General features: G+C 41.7%; 3 protein-coding genes across 4 annotated transcripts in view; all 3 read left to right on the top strand.

Annotated features, from left to right (window-relative positions):
• Positions 1 to 2,417: 2,417 nt before the first annotated feature.
• LOC308131842 (SOSS complex subunit B2-like) lies at positions 2,418 to 5,495 on the top strand (the record flags this gene model as incomplete). The annotated part of the gene is made up of 6 exons (XM_080498710.1): positions 2,418 to 3,263; positions 3,450 to 3,588; positions 3,711 to 3,782; positions 4,556 to 4,640; positions 4,830 to 4,899; positions 5,284 to 5,495. The coding sequence occupies exons 1-6, from the start codon at positions 3,170 to 3,172 to the stop codon at positions 5,493 to 5,495; spliced, it is 672 nt and encodes a 223-aa protein (XP_080354836.1). The 5' UTR covers positions 2,418 to 3,169.
• Positions 5,496 to 9,887: 4,392 nt separating this feature from the next.
• LOC308131406 (C-X-C chemokine receptor type 2-like) lies at positions 9,888 to 11,309 on the top strand (the record flags this gene model as incomplete). The annotated part of the gene is made up of 2 exons (XM_080498134.1): positions 9,888 to 9,894; positions 10,234 to 11,309. The coding sequence occupies 2 exons, from the start codon at positions 9,888 to 9,890 to the stop codon at positions 11,307 to 11,309; spliced, it is 1,083 nt and encodes a 360-aa protein (XP_080354260.1).
• Positions 11,310 to 13,645: 2,336 nt separating this feature from the next.
• Positions 13,646 to 17,280, top strand: part of spegb (striated muscle enriched protein kinase b) — a 43,780-nt gene continuing 40,145 nt past the window's right edge. For both annotated transcript variants that reach the window (XM_080498316.1, XM_080498315.1), the window contains exon 1: positions 13,646 to 14,720. In XM_080498316.1, the coding sequence (XP_080354442.1) occupies positions 14,303 to 14,720 (418 nt within the window). In that variant the 5' untranslated portion in view covers positions 13,646 to 14,302. The remainder of the gene's footprint in view (positions 14,721 to 17,280) is intronic.

Below are 17,280 nucleotides of genomic sequence, written 5' to 3'. Positions count from 1 at the left end.
ATCACAATGGGGTTCGAAGCTGATTGTTGTGCTTATTGGTGCAAGACAAACATGCCTGGGGTCTTCAGAAACTACCAATTTGCATCCATCTTTGGGGGTTTTTGAAGATTGTTGTGGAAAACCAAATCCTACAGTGTCATTAAAACTGGAAAAAACTAGATTGGAGTGGTACATTTATATTGGTTTAGTAAATCACAAAGCCGTGTTATCACTGCAGTTAGAAAATCAATGTCATTTAGACCAACAGTACACAACCCAGTACTGGCAATATAGTTATTTAACCTGTTTGATGGGCGATGATGAGTAAACTCCTACAAGTTCCTTGACATTTCACAGGTGAGAAATAGCATATTCTGCAATAGCTACGAAGTGGAGATGTCTTTCATCCATGATTGGTGACTCAACCTACAGAGTGAAGGCAACTTGAATGCAATGTCCATGTCAGAACTAATTGTGAAACGGCTGAAAGTGAAACAGATTACATGTCTGATTTACAAGTCTGATTACATCAGACTAGATGAACTTATGTTAATATTTTTTTAAATTACTATTTCCACTTTCAACAGGCCTTTTCAAAAGTATCTGTACTTCTGTTTAAGGTAGGAATGTCTATAAGTCTACTTTAGGCATTTGGCCATTCTGTTTTTCTATGGAAACTCCCCAGTCCCCTTTATCTAAAATGCTTGCCTCATCATCCAGAAAGAAGTTATTGGCAATACAGGATTACATCTGAGAAAATAAATTGTTGAGTATTTAAAAAAAAAAAAAAAGGATTTATTCGATGTTTCAAAAAAACAGTTAAACGTTTAGGATCAAATTAAAATCTTCGGTGTAAAGCACTGTTTTCATGATATAACTGCAATTTATTTACAAATATCTAATCACCACTTCTCTTGATGTATATTCCAAGTCCTGCAAGATCCATAGTTGTGGGGAACATAAACTTTGTTCATCAAAAAAAGTAAAGAACTCTATTTTCCCAAATATTACACCAATATTGTTTCTGTATAATGGCGAAGAGTGAAATCTTTATAATACAGACGTAAGGAGACCCACAATTTATCTCTGGTGTTCTGGTGGTGTCTGTCTCCCTCTACTGTTCAACAAATCCATCTATAATCCGCGCTTCATTCGTGGAATTGTTTTTGTCTCGTTGTTTCCTGTTTGAAAAACAATTATAAACGGACAAATAAATTCAAACGTGTCGTAAAAGGATTTATATAATCGATATAAACAAACACAAACTGGGTTGGTGTTGTTCTGTCTATGTTTAAAAACAAACTTCACTCGCTACAGAGTGTATATAGTCACGGTGGCCGAGAGGTTAAGGCGTTGGACTCGAAATCCAATGGGGTTTCCCCGCACAGGTTCGAATCCTGTTCGTGACGATTTTTTGTCTTGGTTGAAGTTAATTATATCATTTCTTTCGGCAAAGGGTCGGCAAACTTTAATGCTCAGAGAGCCATTTGGTCCCGTTTCCCACTGTAAACAACACATTTTATTCTGAAACTCCCACCGGCTAACCATGCCAGGATTAGACTTCCCATAAAACCCTCTTCACTGCTGGTTGCCAACTTACAACTAATAAACTTAACTACATGAACTAAGCAACAAAAACACAACGCAACACAATTATTACCAACACTACAAACCTAACAGAACCCCCAATAATTACATTTAAAACACGATTAACATAAGCTCCCATAATGCATTACAGCTATTAGCTCCTTTATTGCTACACATTATTAAAATTGAAGATATATGTGGGAGATCTGGAATTTTTTAGAACCATGAGTGTGAGTGGTGTAGCTTTCAATGTCCTATAGTCGTTAGGATTTGTGAATACGCCTGTAGTCTGTACTTGTGCTGGTTAAAGTGTATAATTGTGACATCGAAAGCAATCAGCTCTATATATTTACTGACGATGTATGATACGATGAAAACCCAAAATATATTATGATGCATCAGCGGGAGGCATTGCCGCTATCTTTCCCGTATATATACTTTTTTTCATTTAGATTTAACTGGCGATTTTAGATTATTTGACAACGATATGCAGCACCACATCAATGTGCAGTTGACTCGCATGGTCTCATTCTCGCGATATTTAGGAACGGAGTCCATTTGGAGCAAACCAACTTCCCTTATTTCAACACGATTTAGCATAATTCCATGCTCAAAATGGTCACATACGTTGATCTATAGCAATTACATTTCTTTATTGTCTGTAGATTTTAAGATGCTTCGTACAAGAACGTGCGAGTCGTGTTTTCTACTGTTACACCTCCCCCGTGTGCGGGACAATGACACCGGCCGGAAACTATAAAAGGCACCGGCGCTTGGCTGACGTAGTTCTTGGGGGGCATTGTGGAAGAGGTGGTTCTCGTCTAGTCAAACAGCTTATAACAATCTTGAAAATAGGCAATTAGGGCTTTAGGTCTTAGACATAAACAGGGGCAGTTGATATGAGGCTTTTCGAGCATCTTTAGAGCCGTGGGAGACACAGATAGCCAGGGATTTTAACACACTTGCTCGTGTAACAAAGCATTTGGCCAGACTGCGCGCTAACAAAGCTTAACAGTTCCTTTGTACTTTCAGAGCCACACAAAGGAAAAGCCGTCGACCGATGTGAGATCAACAACGTGAAACCTGAGTTTTCTGAGGATAGTGTTCTCTCCAAATACCTCGCAGCATACAAAGCATTAGCCGGAACTTGTAGACATTTTGTTAAAGCAAGCACCTCAGGCTGCACCAGGTGCTTATCGGACTTTATTGTTTTAGCTGATTATTTCCTCAGCCGTCAAATCGATCACTGCGTACATGACACTGTTTAACTAGTGTCTTGTGAAGAATGAAGCTGCCATTATGGCGAAATGCCCAAAGAGTCGTATCCTCTCGTTTAAAGAAGGTAGCTAACTAGCGAGCTAGCACACTTAGCACGCCTGCTTTTTTTAAGGGGGCGAAGCATAGTTTATTTCTATCTCCTATCTCTGTTAACCGGACTGTTTCCGGTTCAGACTTGAACGCAAAGTGCGTTTTTGTTGCAACTAGTTGCGTGTCATAAATAGTTGCTGACAAAGTTATACTGTAAAATAGCGTGCGGTTAGCATCGAGCTAGCCAGCTAGCCGTTCAAAGTGACGGGAGTTGGACGGATCGGGGAGGCTAACAATGGCAGCGACGTCAACCGAGGGCTTGTTTCTGATAAAGGACGTAAAGCCCGGCTCCAAAAATCTGAACATCGTGTTCATCGTGTTGGAAATCGGTAAGTTATCCGCAGCACTGTGGGGATGAAGCGTCGTACGTCCCCCTCGTCAGACCCGTGTGTGGTTTATCTTAAAGGGACAGGATCTACAGTGAAGCGCCAAACGTTTAACGTGTATATCTGCATGTTGACCCCCCCCCTCTCCCCCCTATATAGTCCTCACTATATTTATTGTATTTACCTCAGGACGAGTAACCAAAACGAAGGATGGCCACGAGGTACGCTCGTGCAAGGTGGCAGACAAGAGTGGCAGCATTGCCATCTCTGTGTGGGATGAACTGGGGAGCCTCATCCAGCCGGGGGACATCATCAAGCTCACCAGAGGGTAAGACTGTGACCCCCAGAGCATCTGATCTGGAGACTGCAAGATGGATGTGCAAAATGCCTTTTTGCAGGAGTTACTCAAATGTTTCTGGTGGTCCGTTCTTTTTGCATCTTCTTGCTCAGCTATGCATCCATATGGAAAGGCTGCCTGACCTTATACACTGGAAGAGGGGGGGATCTCCAGAAGATCGGAGAGTGAGTATCAACGGAGGTCTGGTTGACTCACCTCGTCCACTTGTACACAGTACAATCTGAAGAAATTGTGATCAAAACAGAGATGTCAACCATAAGGCCTGCAGGAGGCTCCAATCCCGCCCCCAGAACCACCAAGCAAATATTTCAAACAAAATCAAAGAAAACATTTTTTGTTTGTTTGAATTTTTTTAAACAAAGTAACTTAGAAGTAGTAGATACAACGCAACCCTGAATCCCAAGTCACAGCTATAGGAGGTATTTTTGACTTTTCACTGTATTTTGCACCAGCAGTTATTAAAATTAGGTTTTGTTAAAATTGTAGTCATTTCCAGTAGTTTTTTTTTGTGAAAATAGAAATACTTTATTAATCCATGGGGTAAATTCCATTGATATTTTCATCACATACACGCTACATCACAACATGGAAAACCTTTAAAGTTTAAATGTATAGGTTATTGTGAAATAATTTCACCATTCCAGCCCACTTGAGATGAAAATGGGCAGCCCCTGAATTAAAGCATATTTGACTCTCGAGTTAGAATGACATCATTGGACATTGACACTGAGAATAATGACACAAGATGCACATTTCTATAATTCACTTGAATTATTAATTTCTTCTAATGTGACAAAGATCAGGATCATCAAACATTGAACTTCTCACGTGTCACTGAGAGACGGGTGGGCTGGGTTGGAATGCAGTTGAAGGTCTGCGAGAGGTCATCCTCGCTATACAAGGACAGCACATTATGCTAAACATGTGTTCCTTCCAGGTTTTGTATGGTGTATTCAGAAGTGCCCAACTTCAGTGAACCAAACCCAGAGCTGCTCGCCCAAGGAAACCAGCAAAACAAGCCTGTGAGTACTCTGGAGTTCGTCACTCAGCCATTTAAAGACGTGTCATCCGACTGTAATGTTCCCTCTCAACTAAATTATAAGATGAGTTCATAATAAATTGTGATTGTTGTGCGCATCCCGTCTGAAACGGTGAGTTTGCTATTTGGTCTGTGCGTCAGAGATGAATGGGACCGTCTCTTCCCCCGACAGGGTAAACCTGACCAGAATCAGAGGGGGAACTCGCCGCCAAATCAGAATTCAGGTACACCCGCCCCACCAGGTCAGTAAATCTTCCTTTCAGTGAATAATGGCGACACAAAGCGATGTACTTTTAAAGCTTCCACAGTGTAGTGCGCTTAGACTTTGCCACTGGAGAGTCGCTCTGAACTGTTAGTGCATTTAAAGTGTGATTTAAAAAAAAAAAAAGCCTTGATGGGTAAAGTAATTAAAAACAGGCAGTGAATTGAGTCAAGAATAATACAAAAGACAGTGTCGTGTCCTGATTATTTATCAAGACTTGCTAATGTCTGTGAACAATGTGAAAGCAGCGAGATGAGCAAAACACTATATTATGAAATGATGCAATTATTTATGACCATGAGTTAAAAAAAAAAAAAAAAAGGCTGTTGTGCTTCAGGACTCACCGGTTTCTCTCCTCCCACAGGTAATGGTGCCATGGCGCCATTCGCCAACAACAACAACAACCCGCCACCCGGTGGCGCTCCCCGCGACTCTGGGTTTGGGAATGCCGGGCGACCAAACGGCCGATCTCCCGGCAACGGAGGGCCTCAGAGCGCCCCCGCCGGGCCGACGACAACCACAAAGTCCTCAGTTACCATTAGCAACGGCAGGGACCCACGACGTGCCAAAAGATGAGAGTGGGTGTTGGGAGGGGGGGGGGGGCTTTTGAGGGCGGGGTGTTACGGGAGAAAACCATCTATTCCCCCCCCCTTTTTTTTTTTTTAAATCTCTGCCACAGCCTACAATGGCTTCCACAATCCATCATGTTGGGGACTGCGTACGTCGGTTTTTCTGCAGGCAAATAGTCGAATGTGTTGTCGATGATGCGTCGTGCGAGGGCTACTCTCGGTAATCGGCCTGTTCTTGATGCACCGTCGGGATTTCTTGCATCTCTGAGACAAAAGTCTCGCCACAAATTGCCAGTTCTGTGCCAGTGTTAGCTGCCCCCCCCGCCCTCCCGCTCCCCTCCTTACTTCATGTCAACCTTGACTGCCCCCCCCACCCCCTTGCGTTCTTTCAAACTTCACACCCTACTTGAACACTTGATGCACTTTCTTCTTTTTATTTATGTCAAGGCTTAGCTAGTCGTTTATATCAGGGGTTCTTTTCCTGCTTTTTTTTTTGTCTTTTCTTTCTTTTTCTTTTTTTAACCGACTAGTGGAAAAGGCCTTACGTTTGTGTGACTGAGCTGTTGGACTGAAACACTCACAAAAAAAAAAAATCCTTCAAGAGGGTTTCTTCCCCTCGCTTAACCAAACTGCATCCGAAGTGACTTTGTGAAAGATGGGGTGTTAGGCAGGTAGGTATTACAGCTGTTTTTATTAATTCATTCAAGACATGTTTTTTTTTTTCCTCCTTCTATTCTCCATCGTCTGTACCTTTTTATCTCGGTGGGACCCCTTAAATACTCCCGTTAATGGTTCACCAAATAAAACCTAGAGTAAATTTGCTGCCACTTTTGTTTTTTTTTTGTAGTCTGTACGAGACCTTAAGTTTTGATATCAATAAAACATGTCATTGCTGGTCACGCTGCACTTAAGCTGTCTTGTACAGTTGTTTGAGATGAACCCTGACATTTTAACAGCCCTGCTATAACGTTAACAGTGACACTTCTGCTTTTCACAACCTTGTTTTGGGTTAGTCATTAACTTTTGCCCCCATTTAGAATATTTACAAGCTTATATATTCAAAATATTTTTTTTTATTTCTGTTGAGTTGGTGTATATACCTACCTTGTAAGAATCTGTACAGAACAAGGCCACTATGAAATGTCCTTCACCCCACAGCACCATCTAGTGGAGTCTCGGGGTGTTTTCTTTTTTTTTTTAAGGTCAAGGTAAAATCACACGCTGAAGAGACATGGAGGAACTAATTTTAACTTCCCATTTCACAATGAGAGGAAGTCGATCACCTTTTTTAAAAGAAACAATTTGCATTTACTGATTCCATTTTGAAGCAATGCATTACGTCAAACCCCCCCCCCCCCAGCATTTCTTCATGTACTTTGTTGCACCAAGCACCTGAACACTGCATGTTGAAGTTGCCCCATGATCACTGCGGTGGACACGACGAGTGAGTGTTTCTATTTTGTGTCGAAGTGCACGTCAAGACAGTGAAGCATTCCACATTAAGCTTGAATTGCAACAATGTGTCCTCTTGTGTTCTGTGCGATAAACAGAACAAAGAAAGTGGGAGAGCAGATAGAAGTGGCCAAGAAGGGCAGAGCTGAAACAAAGCCATCTGTCCTGTAGTTTGGATCAGTGTGATACTGTAGCTACTTGAATACAGCCAAACTGGACTGTGGAATAGTTTTCATCCCAAGGCTTTGTTTTAGAACAAGTACTCGTGTAGTGTTTTGGACAACATGATCATCAGTGGTGGAAGTTGCTTCACGTCCTTTCGGCTTGAGAGAGTTCATAGTGATCAATTATCATAGCCTCAAGATTTGAAGGTGAGGAAACGGGATATTTGCTGGTTTGAATTCGGACAGGGGAAACACTGTCTCCCTGTACAATCTACGATTCTGGTTCTAAGACTCACTTCTGTACACTCGCCTTTACATGTATGAGCAAATCTAGAGTCACCAATTATTCTCATACTTTACACTTTTTAACCAAACTCCCCCTGAATATCTTCAGTTCACACCTTTTTCCAAAAGCCATTTCATGATCCAACACAATCTGAACAACGTTTTCACAACTGCATTTCTTCTTTTGTCCAAGTCCTTGAACAAAAACCCCCAAAAAAGACAGTAGTTGCTGAGCAACAGGCCCTTTAATAAATTTCAGTCAAGATTTTGAGCAGGTGATTAAGTTCTAAGGTATTTTTTCAGTCAACAGTGGCCAAGCGCCTGTATTATTGCTATAGATCAGTGTTGTCCAATCCTTGTCCTGAAGCACCCCCACTCTGCATTCCCCCTCCACATTCCCCTGTTTATCCAGCTTAACATGACTCGTTCACTTATATCTGTTGAGTTTTAGGCATGTTTCTAAAACAGGTCAGCCAGTCGATCGGCATGCAGTGAAGCAATGTCATAAATCTCAGTGTCGACTGATGCAGTTTTAAACATCTTCAACAGTGGTACAGTTTGTCATTGCCTCTTATCAATCATGGATGACATTTGAGCCACATTCTGTAAAACAAAATCTGATAACTGAAATGTAATAAATACAATCCATTAAAAACTAACTGCCTAAACTAGGCCGAACCGGTAAAATACAGGCAAAGTAACTTTTAAATTTAAGCTTTAAAGTTTTCCTTTGTTGAGGCACAGAGTGTACATGATGAAAAAGTCTTTATTTTCACAAAGTCAAACAGTTGCTGCAGAATATCTACATCTTTCTAAAATAATTTCCTATAGCTATTTCATGAATAAAGTTATTTTATGAATTAATTTAATGACTCCAAGTCATATTCCTAAGGTGTTGTTGAAGCCTAAAATGGCTTCAAATTATGTGGTTGGTAGATAGATAGCTAGATAGATAGATAGATAGATAGATAGATAGATAGATAGATACTGTAATTAATTGATGGTACAAATGTCAGCCATCCCTGTCAAGGAGGAGTCTTGACATATTGTCATTATTGCAGCCAGTGTCTGGGTAAAAGCGGTTCCATCATATTGGAGCAATGTCAGCCCCCTTTGTCACCCCCCCCCCCCCCCCCCCCCCGAGAGATTTGGGGCCCCAGGCAATTTCCTACCTTGCCTACCCTGTTGCAATGCCTCTGGCGGTTGGGGCACTTTTAAGAATCAAATGGAGAGAAGCTGTGAGAACACATTTGACAGAACATTGTGTATTTGGCCCATGATTATTTTGAGCAGAACACCAGTTATATAGTGGTGTGGGTTTGAATCCTCGAATTCTGCCCGTAATTGCCCATATGTGTGAAAGTGAGTGTGTGTGTGGTTTGTCCTGTGACAGACTGGTGACCTGTCCAGAACACTGCTTTCACCCATAGTCAATTCTAATTGGCTTCTTACCCTTTTTAGAGTTGGATAAAGTCCTACAAATATTGAATGAATAGATTAATGACCATCATTTGTTATTGTCTCTGCAATAAGTAATTATCTGCTTCTTCTTTTCTTTTTCTTTTTTTTTTTTAAAGTAAATTCCCTTACTGGTTTCTGAACTGTATGTCCAAAACATGTTTATGTGTCCCCACTACCGCTTTGAATGAAATTGCTGCACTTGTGACACTGGAAGTTGAAACACATGAGAAGTGTGGCAAGAAATGTGATGCGAGACGCTCATGTGTCGACAACGGCGCGTGTCATGAGCTGGGAACTTCCTCCTCCAAGCATCCGGGATTCGATCAGACGTGTGGCTCCAATCATGTGGTCAATGATACGTGAAAATGTCTCTAAGCTGGTACGGGGCCAAAGCAAGGTTTCAGCTTCTCAATCCTGAGAGCTTCGCTTTAAGCAACCACTCTAGTATTTTATATTATATTGGTCTTGAAAAGTTAAAAGGAAAATACTTTTTTTTTTCTTCTTTTATTTCACTGTATAAACAGTGAAATCAAGTAGACAGAAAAACTAAAGTACCGGGCAGAACTGAGACAGTTAAATGTGTTTCTTTCTTTCACCAGTGTTTGTTTTGAAATGAACCGACGGTTTCTCTTTCAATTTTGCCCATAGTGTGACCTGACATCTCATGACAGCAATGACTCAAGTCGGGGTTGGTTACATTTAGGGGGAAGTTTTGTTCCAAAACAGTGATCAAGAAATGAATATTCAGAATCATCAGTATTTCTGCATAAACACAACATCTACACAAATAAAACAAACAAAAAAAAAGACACCAGAGAGAACTAAAGATAATTAAAAAAAAAGTCAATATGTAGCAGATTTGCTGTATAAATCATAATATGCAGCTTCCCACTTGACTTCTTGAGCAAATCAAAGTGTTGATGAGTCAAACAGGAAAATGGACCTGATGGGAGGAGAGTAGAGAACTCTTGTGTTTGTTTCTCATCAGCTTGTGACATACTGACATACTCTGTGCCTCCTGCGGAGAAGACGCCACAATGACTGGTAAGAGTTGTTTGGTTATTTTTTACATCAAAAATGATCTAAGTAATCTAGTTTTTGTATATTAAAACAAAATGTTGAGTGAATTCAGGTATTTCAAGACATCAGATTTAAGGTTCAAATTATTTTGAAATGTATTTTAATATATGCCACTAGGAGTAAAAGCAAGAAGTTGTAATTTCCTTGACAATTTAGAAAAAAAAATGCATCAATTCTAAGGGCTATTTTAACAAAAACAATCGTAAGACTGAATTGCAAAATTATTCCAAAACACTTGTTCTCACTAATTGTGATTGTTTCATGTATTAGAGTCTCAAACGTCTTCTTGATTTTGATCCACAGATCCAAACATGTCCTCCTTCATCTTTGACTTTGGTTCCATTTATGACGAGCTCAACCTTACTTACAATGAGTCTGAGTTTTTCATTGACCCTGCGACACAACCATGCAACCCCTTCCTCCTCCCCGATGGCGTGACCATCGTCATCTGTGTCTTCTACATCCTGATCTTCATCCTGGCGATCCCTGGAAATCTGGTTGTGGGCTTGGTGATTGGCCTCAGCAAGCAGTCGCTGCAGCCCTCGGACCTCTACCTGCTTCACCTGGCGGCCGCGGACCTCCTACTGGCCATCACCCTTCCGTTCTGGGCCACCTCCGTCACGCGGGGCTGGGTGTTTGGCAACGCCATGTGCAAGATCGTCACCATCCTGCAGGAGCTGAGCTTCTACGCGAGCATCCTCTTCCTGACTTGCATCAGCATCGACCGGTACATGGTGATCGTGCGGGCGATGGAGGCCCGCAAGGCGAACCGGCAGCTGATCAGCTGGGGAGTGTGCGCAGCCGTGTGGGCCGTCGGGGCGCTGCTGTCCCTGCCGGGCTTGTTCAATTCCTCTTTCTCCTCTCAGAACTCCAGTCTGACAGTGTGCGCGGAACTGTACAATCCCAGCAGCGCCGACGAGTGGCGGCTGGCCACGAGAGTTTTCCGCCACGCGTTGGGTTTCGTCATCCCCTTGGCCGTCATGATGTCATGCTACGGGATCACCATCAAACGCCTCCTGCACATCCGCGGGGGGTTCCAGCGGCAGCGCGCCATGAGGGTCATCGTGTTTGTGGTCGTCGCCTTCCTGCTCTGTTGGACGCCGTACCACATCGCGGTGATGGCAGATACCTTCTTCCGTACAAAGGTGGTGCCGTACCAGTGCCCGGCGCGGATGGCGGTGGACAAGGCCATGTTCGCCACCCAGAGCCTTGGCCTGCTCCACAGCTGCGTGAACCCGGTCCTCTACGCTTTCGTGGGCGAGAAGTTCAGACGGCGGCTGCTGCAGCTCATGACGAAGATGGGCATCGTGGAGAGAGCATCGGCGTCCAGGAGCAGCCGGTCTTCTCTGTCGTCGGAGATAACCTCCACCTTCATGTGAGAACGCATAGACAGATTAAGCCAGATGGTTTCAAAGAATTGCATGGGCCTCCCCTAGAGGTGCATGAGGGCACTGCAGTAAAAAATAAAATAATCTGAGGGTCAGATGCATACAAACTAGAAATGATAAATATAATAGCAACGTAGCAATATACATATACATATATATCACACAATATGAAGGTGTTCATGCTTTTTAGGGTGCCCTCAAAGTGAAAACCTGTACAGAACAAGGCCAGGTTTCGACTGTTCAGATGAATGCTGAACATGTGACCTGAAGCTCTGGACTGCAGATTACTTCACTCCTTCTTTGCACATATTATTTCACCCAGCAGCTAATATTGGGTGGATTTTGACCAACAAATCTAAGATTTCAACATGTTTTCATGCTTTCTTTTTTTTACATTATTTAACTTGTTTTTTGTTGTTGTTAAGGCTGCAAACATATAGTTACCTTTTTTCCTCAGCCTTGTTTAGATTTAAGGAAACTGAACTATTATAAGTTAAAAAAAAAACTAAATAACTCAATACTGAGAATGATAGAAGACCTTGACATGTAGCGAAAAGCTGTGGGAAATGCTGTAGAAACTCCTGTTGCAACAGTTTGCTGTTAGTTTGTGAAATGTCTGCAGTTTTTTACATATCATTATGAAGTATCAAATATATTTTGTATCATTCAATTTCTCGTTATACTTTCCATTTATATTTCCAGGTGAAGCTGGAAAGTGCACATTGACTGATCGCCATATCAATTTCTAATGTGTGCAGACATAATTGTGACTTCTTATTTTTTTATTTTTAGCTTTTGTATGTTTTGCTGAAGACGGCTGGTTTGCTTTTACAAGCTAGACATATTTTTTTATTTCTTAATTGTTGAAGTTTTCTCCAAAGTTGAATTCAGTGTAATAAAGTTTTATATTTTAAAAATCTGTTGTATGTTCTTATTCCACACAAAAGCCAGAAAGAACCCATTTATCTTTATAGTCAATTTTGCACTTTTGCGAATAAGTTTGTTTGAGGAGGAAAAACCCACAAGAACAGTCTCGGGAAAGTTTCTCTGACAAGTTCAACTATTACATGTGACACCATAGACATAATTGCATATTTTTTGTTTTGTTCGTTTTTGTGGTCATATCCAGATATAAGGATGTGTGGTCGTATAAATAAAATATTGGTGCATCAAATATGTTTTCAATATAATTGTAAAATTATTTGTTATTTTATTTATTGATTATTTTTTACAATCATAACATCTCATTTTTAAAAATCTGAAAGGTTTCAACCATTTCCAAAGTTCTATTGGTATAATTGTAGCTTTCAGTAGAAGACTACAGGAAAAACATCTGATATTATCAAATGTAATATATAAAAAAAAAAAAAGAATTAGATAACTCACATGAAAAAATTATAAACAATAAAATGAAAATGCTCAAAATTGTTTTGTTTTATGTTAGGAATAATGTGTAAGGCGTGAGTCTGAATTATGGGGAAAATAAACCTTTTGTATTTATTTGTTTTGAAGGTGCTGTTTTTTCATTTATATGTCTTGAAGAAAACATAAAAAACACAAATGTATATGTTTTTGGCTAAATATTTTTTTAAATCCATGACAGTTGATGTTTTCTTTGAAATTGTAAATGTTTTTGATAATTTCCACTGCTGCTATTAGACATGTATATATGATGCCAATCGAACCGATAGAAACATAGTTTTACCTCTAAATATAGCTGTGATCAAAACAACACAATATTAATATTCATACCAATGCACTCTTATCCATTTTGTAAATGCAAAATAATATATCTCCCAGGTTTCACAACACAATAACTGTTGGTAAATCTGTTCTTTGGCCTGTTGCGATGATACGTCATCACATATTGGAGCAACAATGCAAACCTGTAAACAAACACATTGTGAGAGGGAAGTGTGCTTTTTAGCAGAAGTGCCAAACATGCGGTCCACGGTTCAAAACTGCAGCAGCAAAGTGTCAAAATGACAAATATTCATCACACAGTCAGACGTATCTAAAAGAGAAAAGAAAGCATACTGTATCAAGTTCTCTGTTATCCTCCTAATTTTCTGACGACCACACAGATACAACAGATCCCAGTCAGACTGTACGTTTAACCTACAGATTAACTCCCGGTACCGACCACCCTGCTCCTTTGCGCTGAGTGTTGCACCCTCTCACATGTTCTACTGACCCCAGGTTGGCTAAAAATGAAAAGGGGGTGGCAGCCTAGCAGTGACAGATCAGTGTGCAGCTGTCATTGCAAGGCTTGCTGATTCTCCCCACCACCCTTAGACTGACTGGCCGAGTCTGGGGGGGGGGGGGGATTATGAGTGAGGTGGTTTAACTCACAGCACAGAGAGCGGAGTTGTGGGACGGGGGTTCTGTGCGACTTGCCGGACAGGACCCAATGTTTGCCAGGAAGCCCGAAGCAGAACAAGAACAACTGTTCAAGGCCAGCAGCGGATACGGAAGACTCAAGAGTGGCACGCCATGGTTTGTGAAGAAGTTCCACTCCCGTGGGAAAAGGTTGCCGAAGACTGAGGAGTCCGAAAGGAGGAGGGTTAGAAGCAGAGCCGTCACTTCCAAGAGACAAGTCAAGGGAGCCGTTAATGCAACATGACCCAGTGGGTCTTGCCCTAAAAATACCTTTGGGCAGGAGAGTGGCAGCTATGTCTTTCTGCGTATTACCTTTTCTTCAATGGGCAACACCTAAGACCTGAGAGCTGCCATTTGAAGGGAAGTGATCATTGCACATGTCTCAAGATAGTTTTAGTTGCTTTCTTTAGTATATCTAACTTTTTAATAAATGTTTTTAAAAATAAGTGAACATAATGTTGACCGAAAATTACATGTGAAGCTTGCTCATTGACTGTAATGTGGAGTAACTAGAACCTACTTGAAGGTTCGGTGACTGTTATCGCCAAAGACTTCAGGTAGAAAGTTTTTCCCTTCATTGGAGGGTTTACTCAGTTGGTGGAATCATGAGAAAGGCTGAAGCGCAAATGACCCTGAAAAAAGGGGCAGATGAAGCGGTGGCACCGCCGAGTCCCATCATCCCCCCGAAACGGTCCAAAGGGAGCTCGGAGCAAGTCGTCCCAGATACCCGAGGTCCTGGTGGACCGACCCAAACACCTCCCGTTTTTATACGCAAAATGAGGAACGCCGCCGTGGGGACGGGCTGCGACATCCGCCTAAAAGTGACTGTGGCTGGAGACCCTCAGCCCTCCTTGTACTGGTACCACAATGATGAGCTCCTCAACATGGAAAACCAAGAATACGGAGGACTGTGGATTAGGGATTGCAAACCCAGCGATGCTGGTTTATACACCTGCATCGCCAACAATCACCTGGGAGAGGCCCGGAGCAGCGCCGTGCTGGCTGTACTGGACCTGGGTGAAGGTAATGCAAGTAAAAGTATTTGACTTTTTAATTGTCTTTCAATTGGATCATATAGTTTCGTAAGGTTTGTACCAGTTTAGATGACGTCTCAAGTGAACACTCATAATTTCTTCGTTTCAGAAAAGTTACTCGTTTACACAGCAACGTTATGAAAATGTCTGTTTCCGCTGAAAGAAATGCAGTTAGTGTGCCAGTTTACTAGTCGGTGCCATCGGTTGCTTTTTGCGATGAAACCACACTCACATGCGCACGGAAAACAATCCGCCATCAAAGACCTCAACTCTAAAACTATCAAATCCCAGGAGAACTTGGACTGGGAGTCATGACACTCTGGAGGCCGTCATTGTTGTTATTATCCATCTAATCGTTCGTGTGCAAACCACTATTTACTACAGGCGTGGTGCACATGCGCATTTGCAGCATTTCAGAAAAGTTACATTTCACCCCATTTCCATGGAAATGGGGTGAAATGTAGAGAGCGTTTTTGAAAAGTTCCACCTTGCGAGCCTTTTTTCAAAAGTTGCATTTTCATTGGCTCCAAGCGCCATTGTCATGTGAACGGACACCCAACATGCCACGAAGGTTTTTCATTTTCAGTCAAAAATGGTGTCTCATAAACACGGCCTTAGTGGCTCTGAGGTGATTGGACTAAAACATTTCTTTCTTTTTGGAACTCATTGATGATGATTGTTGAAAATTCCATAGTTGCATTGAACTGTACTTACAATGTAGCTTTCTACCATCGTAAAAATTAGTTTGGTAATCAATGTCAAGCGCAACTACCCAGAATGCCACAGTCTCTCTGCTCTCATAATAACGAGAACTAAAACGCATATCGGGCCTAATCTAATAAAAGGTTGTGCTTATAAAAAAAACGGCGCAAACTTGAAACTGTGTGCACATGCATTTAGAAGCTGATCTATTGACAGGGCACACTGAGGACTGAGTCTGACAGACGCGCAAAAATAACAAACTATCCATTTACCACGTGTGTCATCATCAATGTTGGACATTAGGTATGTGTTTAATTATGTAAATAGATTAATTTATGATGTACACGTTTATTTATGTGAAATCTTGTTTGTGCTGTTTGTGATTGCAACAGTTTTTAACTGTTTTAGAAAAGAGGTATAAATCAGCACAGCCTTAGTAGAAATGCTGCCATTGTGGTGAGAGACCCCTGTTCATATGACAAGTGAAAAGGCATAGCTATTGTGATTTCATTTCACCAAAGCTTTGCATTTACACAGCAACGTTCACAGAAATGGCAGAAACACTTAAAACGATTTAATGTGGGGCCACTAGTGGGTGCTGTTGCTGGTTGTTGTATTGAAACCACACATGCATGAGCTGAGAAGATGCTATAAACATTAGTGACGAGTAAACGGACATTTGTTTGGACAGACCAAAACGTTAGATTGTTATTACGGGTGATTGTCAACTACGAAACCTCCCAGTGCATGTGCAGCATTTCCGCCATCTACACAGAGACTGGGTCAGGTCTAAAAGTTCCACCTTGGAAGCCGTTTTCAAAACGTTGCATTCTTTGTGGCTCTTTGCCAAAATTATGCATTTTCACTTGAAGATGTTGTAGTTTAAACAGGGCCAAATTATTAGTGAGTGGGATATATTATGTAAACGAGGCCTGAATCTCTTCTGTTGCTTTACCTTTTTTTATCGATATGAGGGCCCTATTGGCTTCGAGGTCAAAAATAAGGCTTGGGATAGATGTTTGAAGGTTTGAATCCCACTGCCAGGAGGTTACCATTGTGAGTAAAGGTGAGGACCTGTTTACATGACAATGTTTCACGTGACAACACCTAATCCGTTAAAAAAAAAAAAAGGGAGTGTGTTTACACTGCAGCAGCAGACAGACGCGACGATGTAGTTAGTATGCCGGGCCACAGGGGGGCGCTGTTGCTTGATTTTGTAATGAAACCACAGCGCAGACGTGTGCAGAGAAGAATACACTATAAACGTGCAGAAAATGGAGAACACCCGATATCCGCATGGATTGATGACGTATCGGATGCTATCAGGGGTGAGTCTCAACTATAAAACTGCTGATATGGGCGATGAAATTAGAATATTGAGTGCGACTAATACCACAGCGGGTCGCCATGTTTGTTTGGAAAGGGGAAAGTAGGGGGAAAGTTGCGCACGCGCAGTAGCAGACTCCGGAGCCTCGTCAATCTCTGCAGGAGGGATTAGCGGCTGTGAAAGAATCTTTCCACCTTGGGAGCCGGATTAAAATATTTGTGGATACAGTGGATCCGCACACTGGTGCCATGTAAACGGACGGTGTAAATGGGCCCTGAGCAAGACCCTTGACTCCGCTCCACCCCCCCCCCCCCCCCCCCCCACCACCCAACAGCTGGGGCCCACACCATGGCACTTCACACTTCCTAGTATGTGTAGTTAATGTTAACGAAGAATAGTATGGATTATGTGCATGATTTCTTTTTTGGTGAGTAAGTCATCTCTCATGCAACTTCACAGAGTGAAATCTTTCAATCAAATTATCTATGTTTGCTGACTGAATATTATTTCTAACATCTTA

The sequence above is a fragment of the Blennius ocellaris genome, assembly GCF_963422515.1.
Source record: "Blennius ocellaris genome assembly, chromosome: 6".
NCBI classification, from domain to species: domain Eukaryota; kingdom Metazoa; phylum Chordata; class Actinopteri; order Blenniiformes; family Blenniidae; genus Blennius; species Blennius ocellaris.
This window is presented reverse-complemented; position numbering and strand designations above follow the sequence as displayed.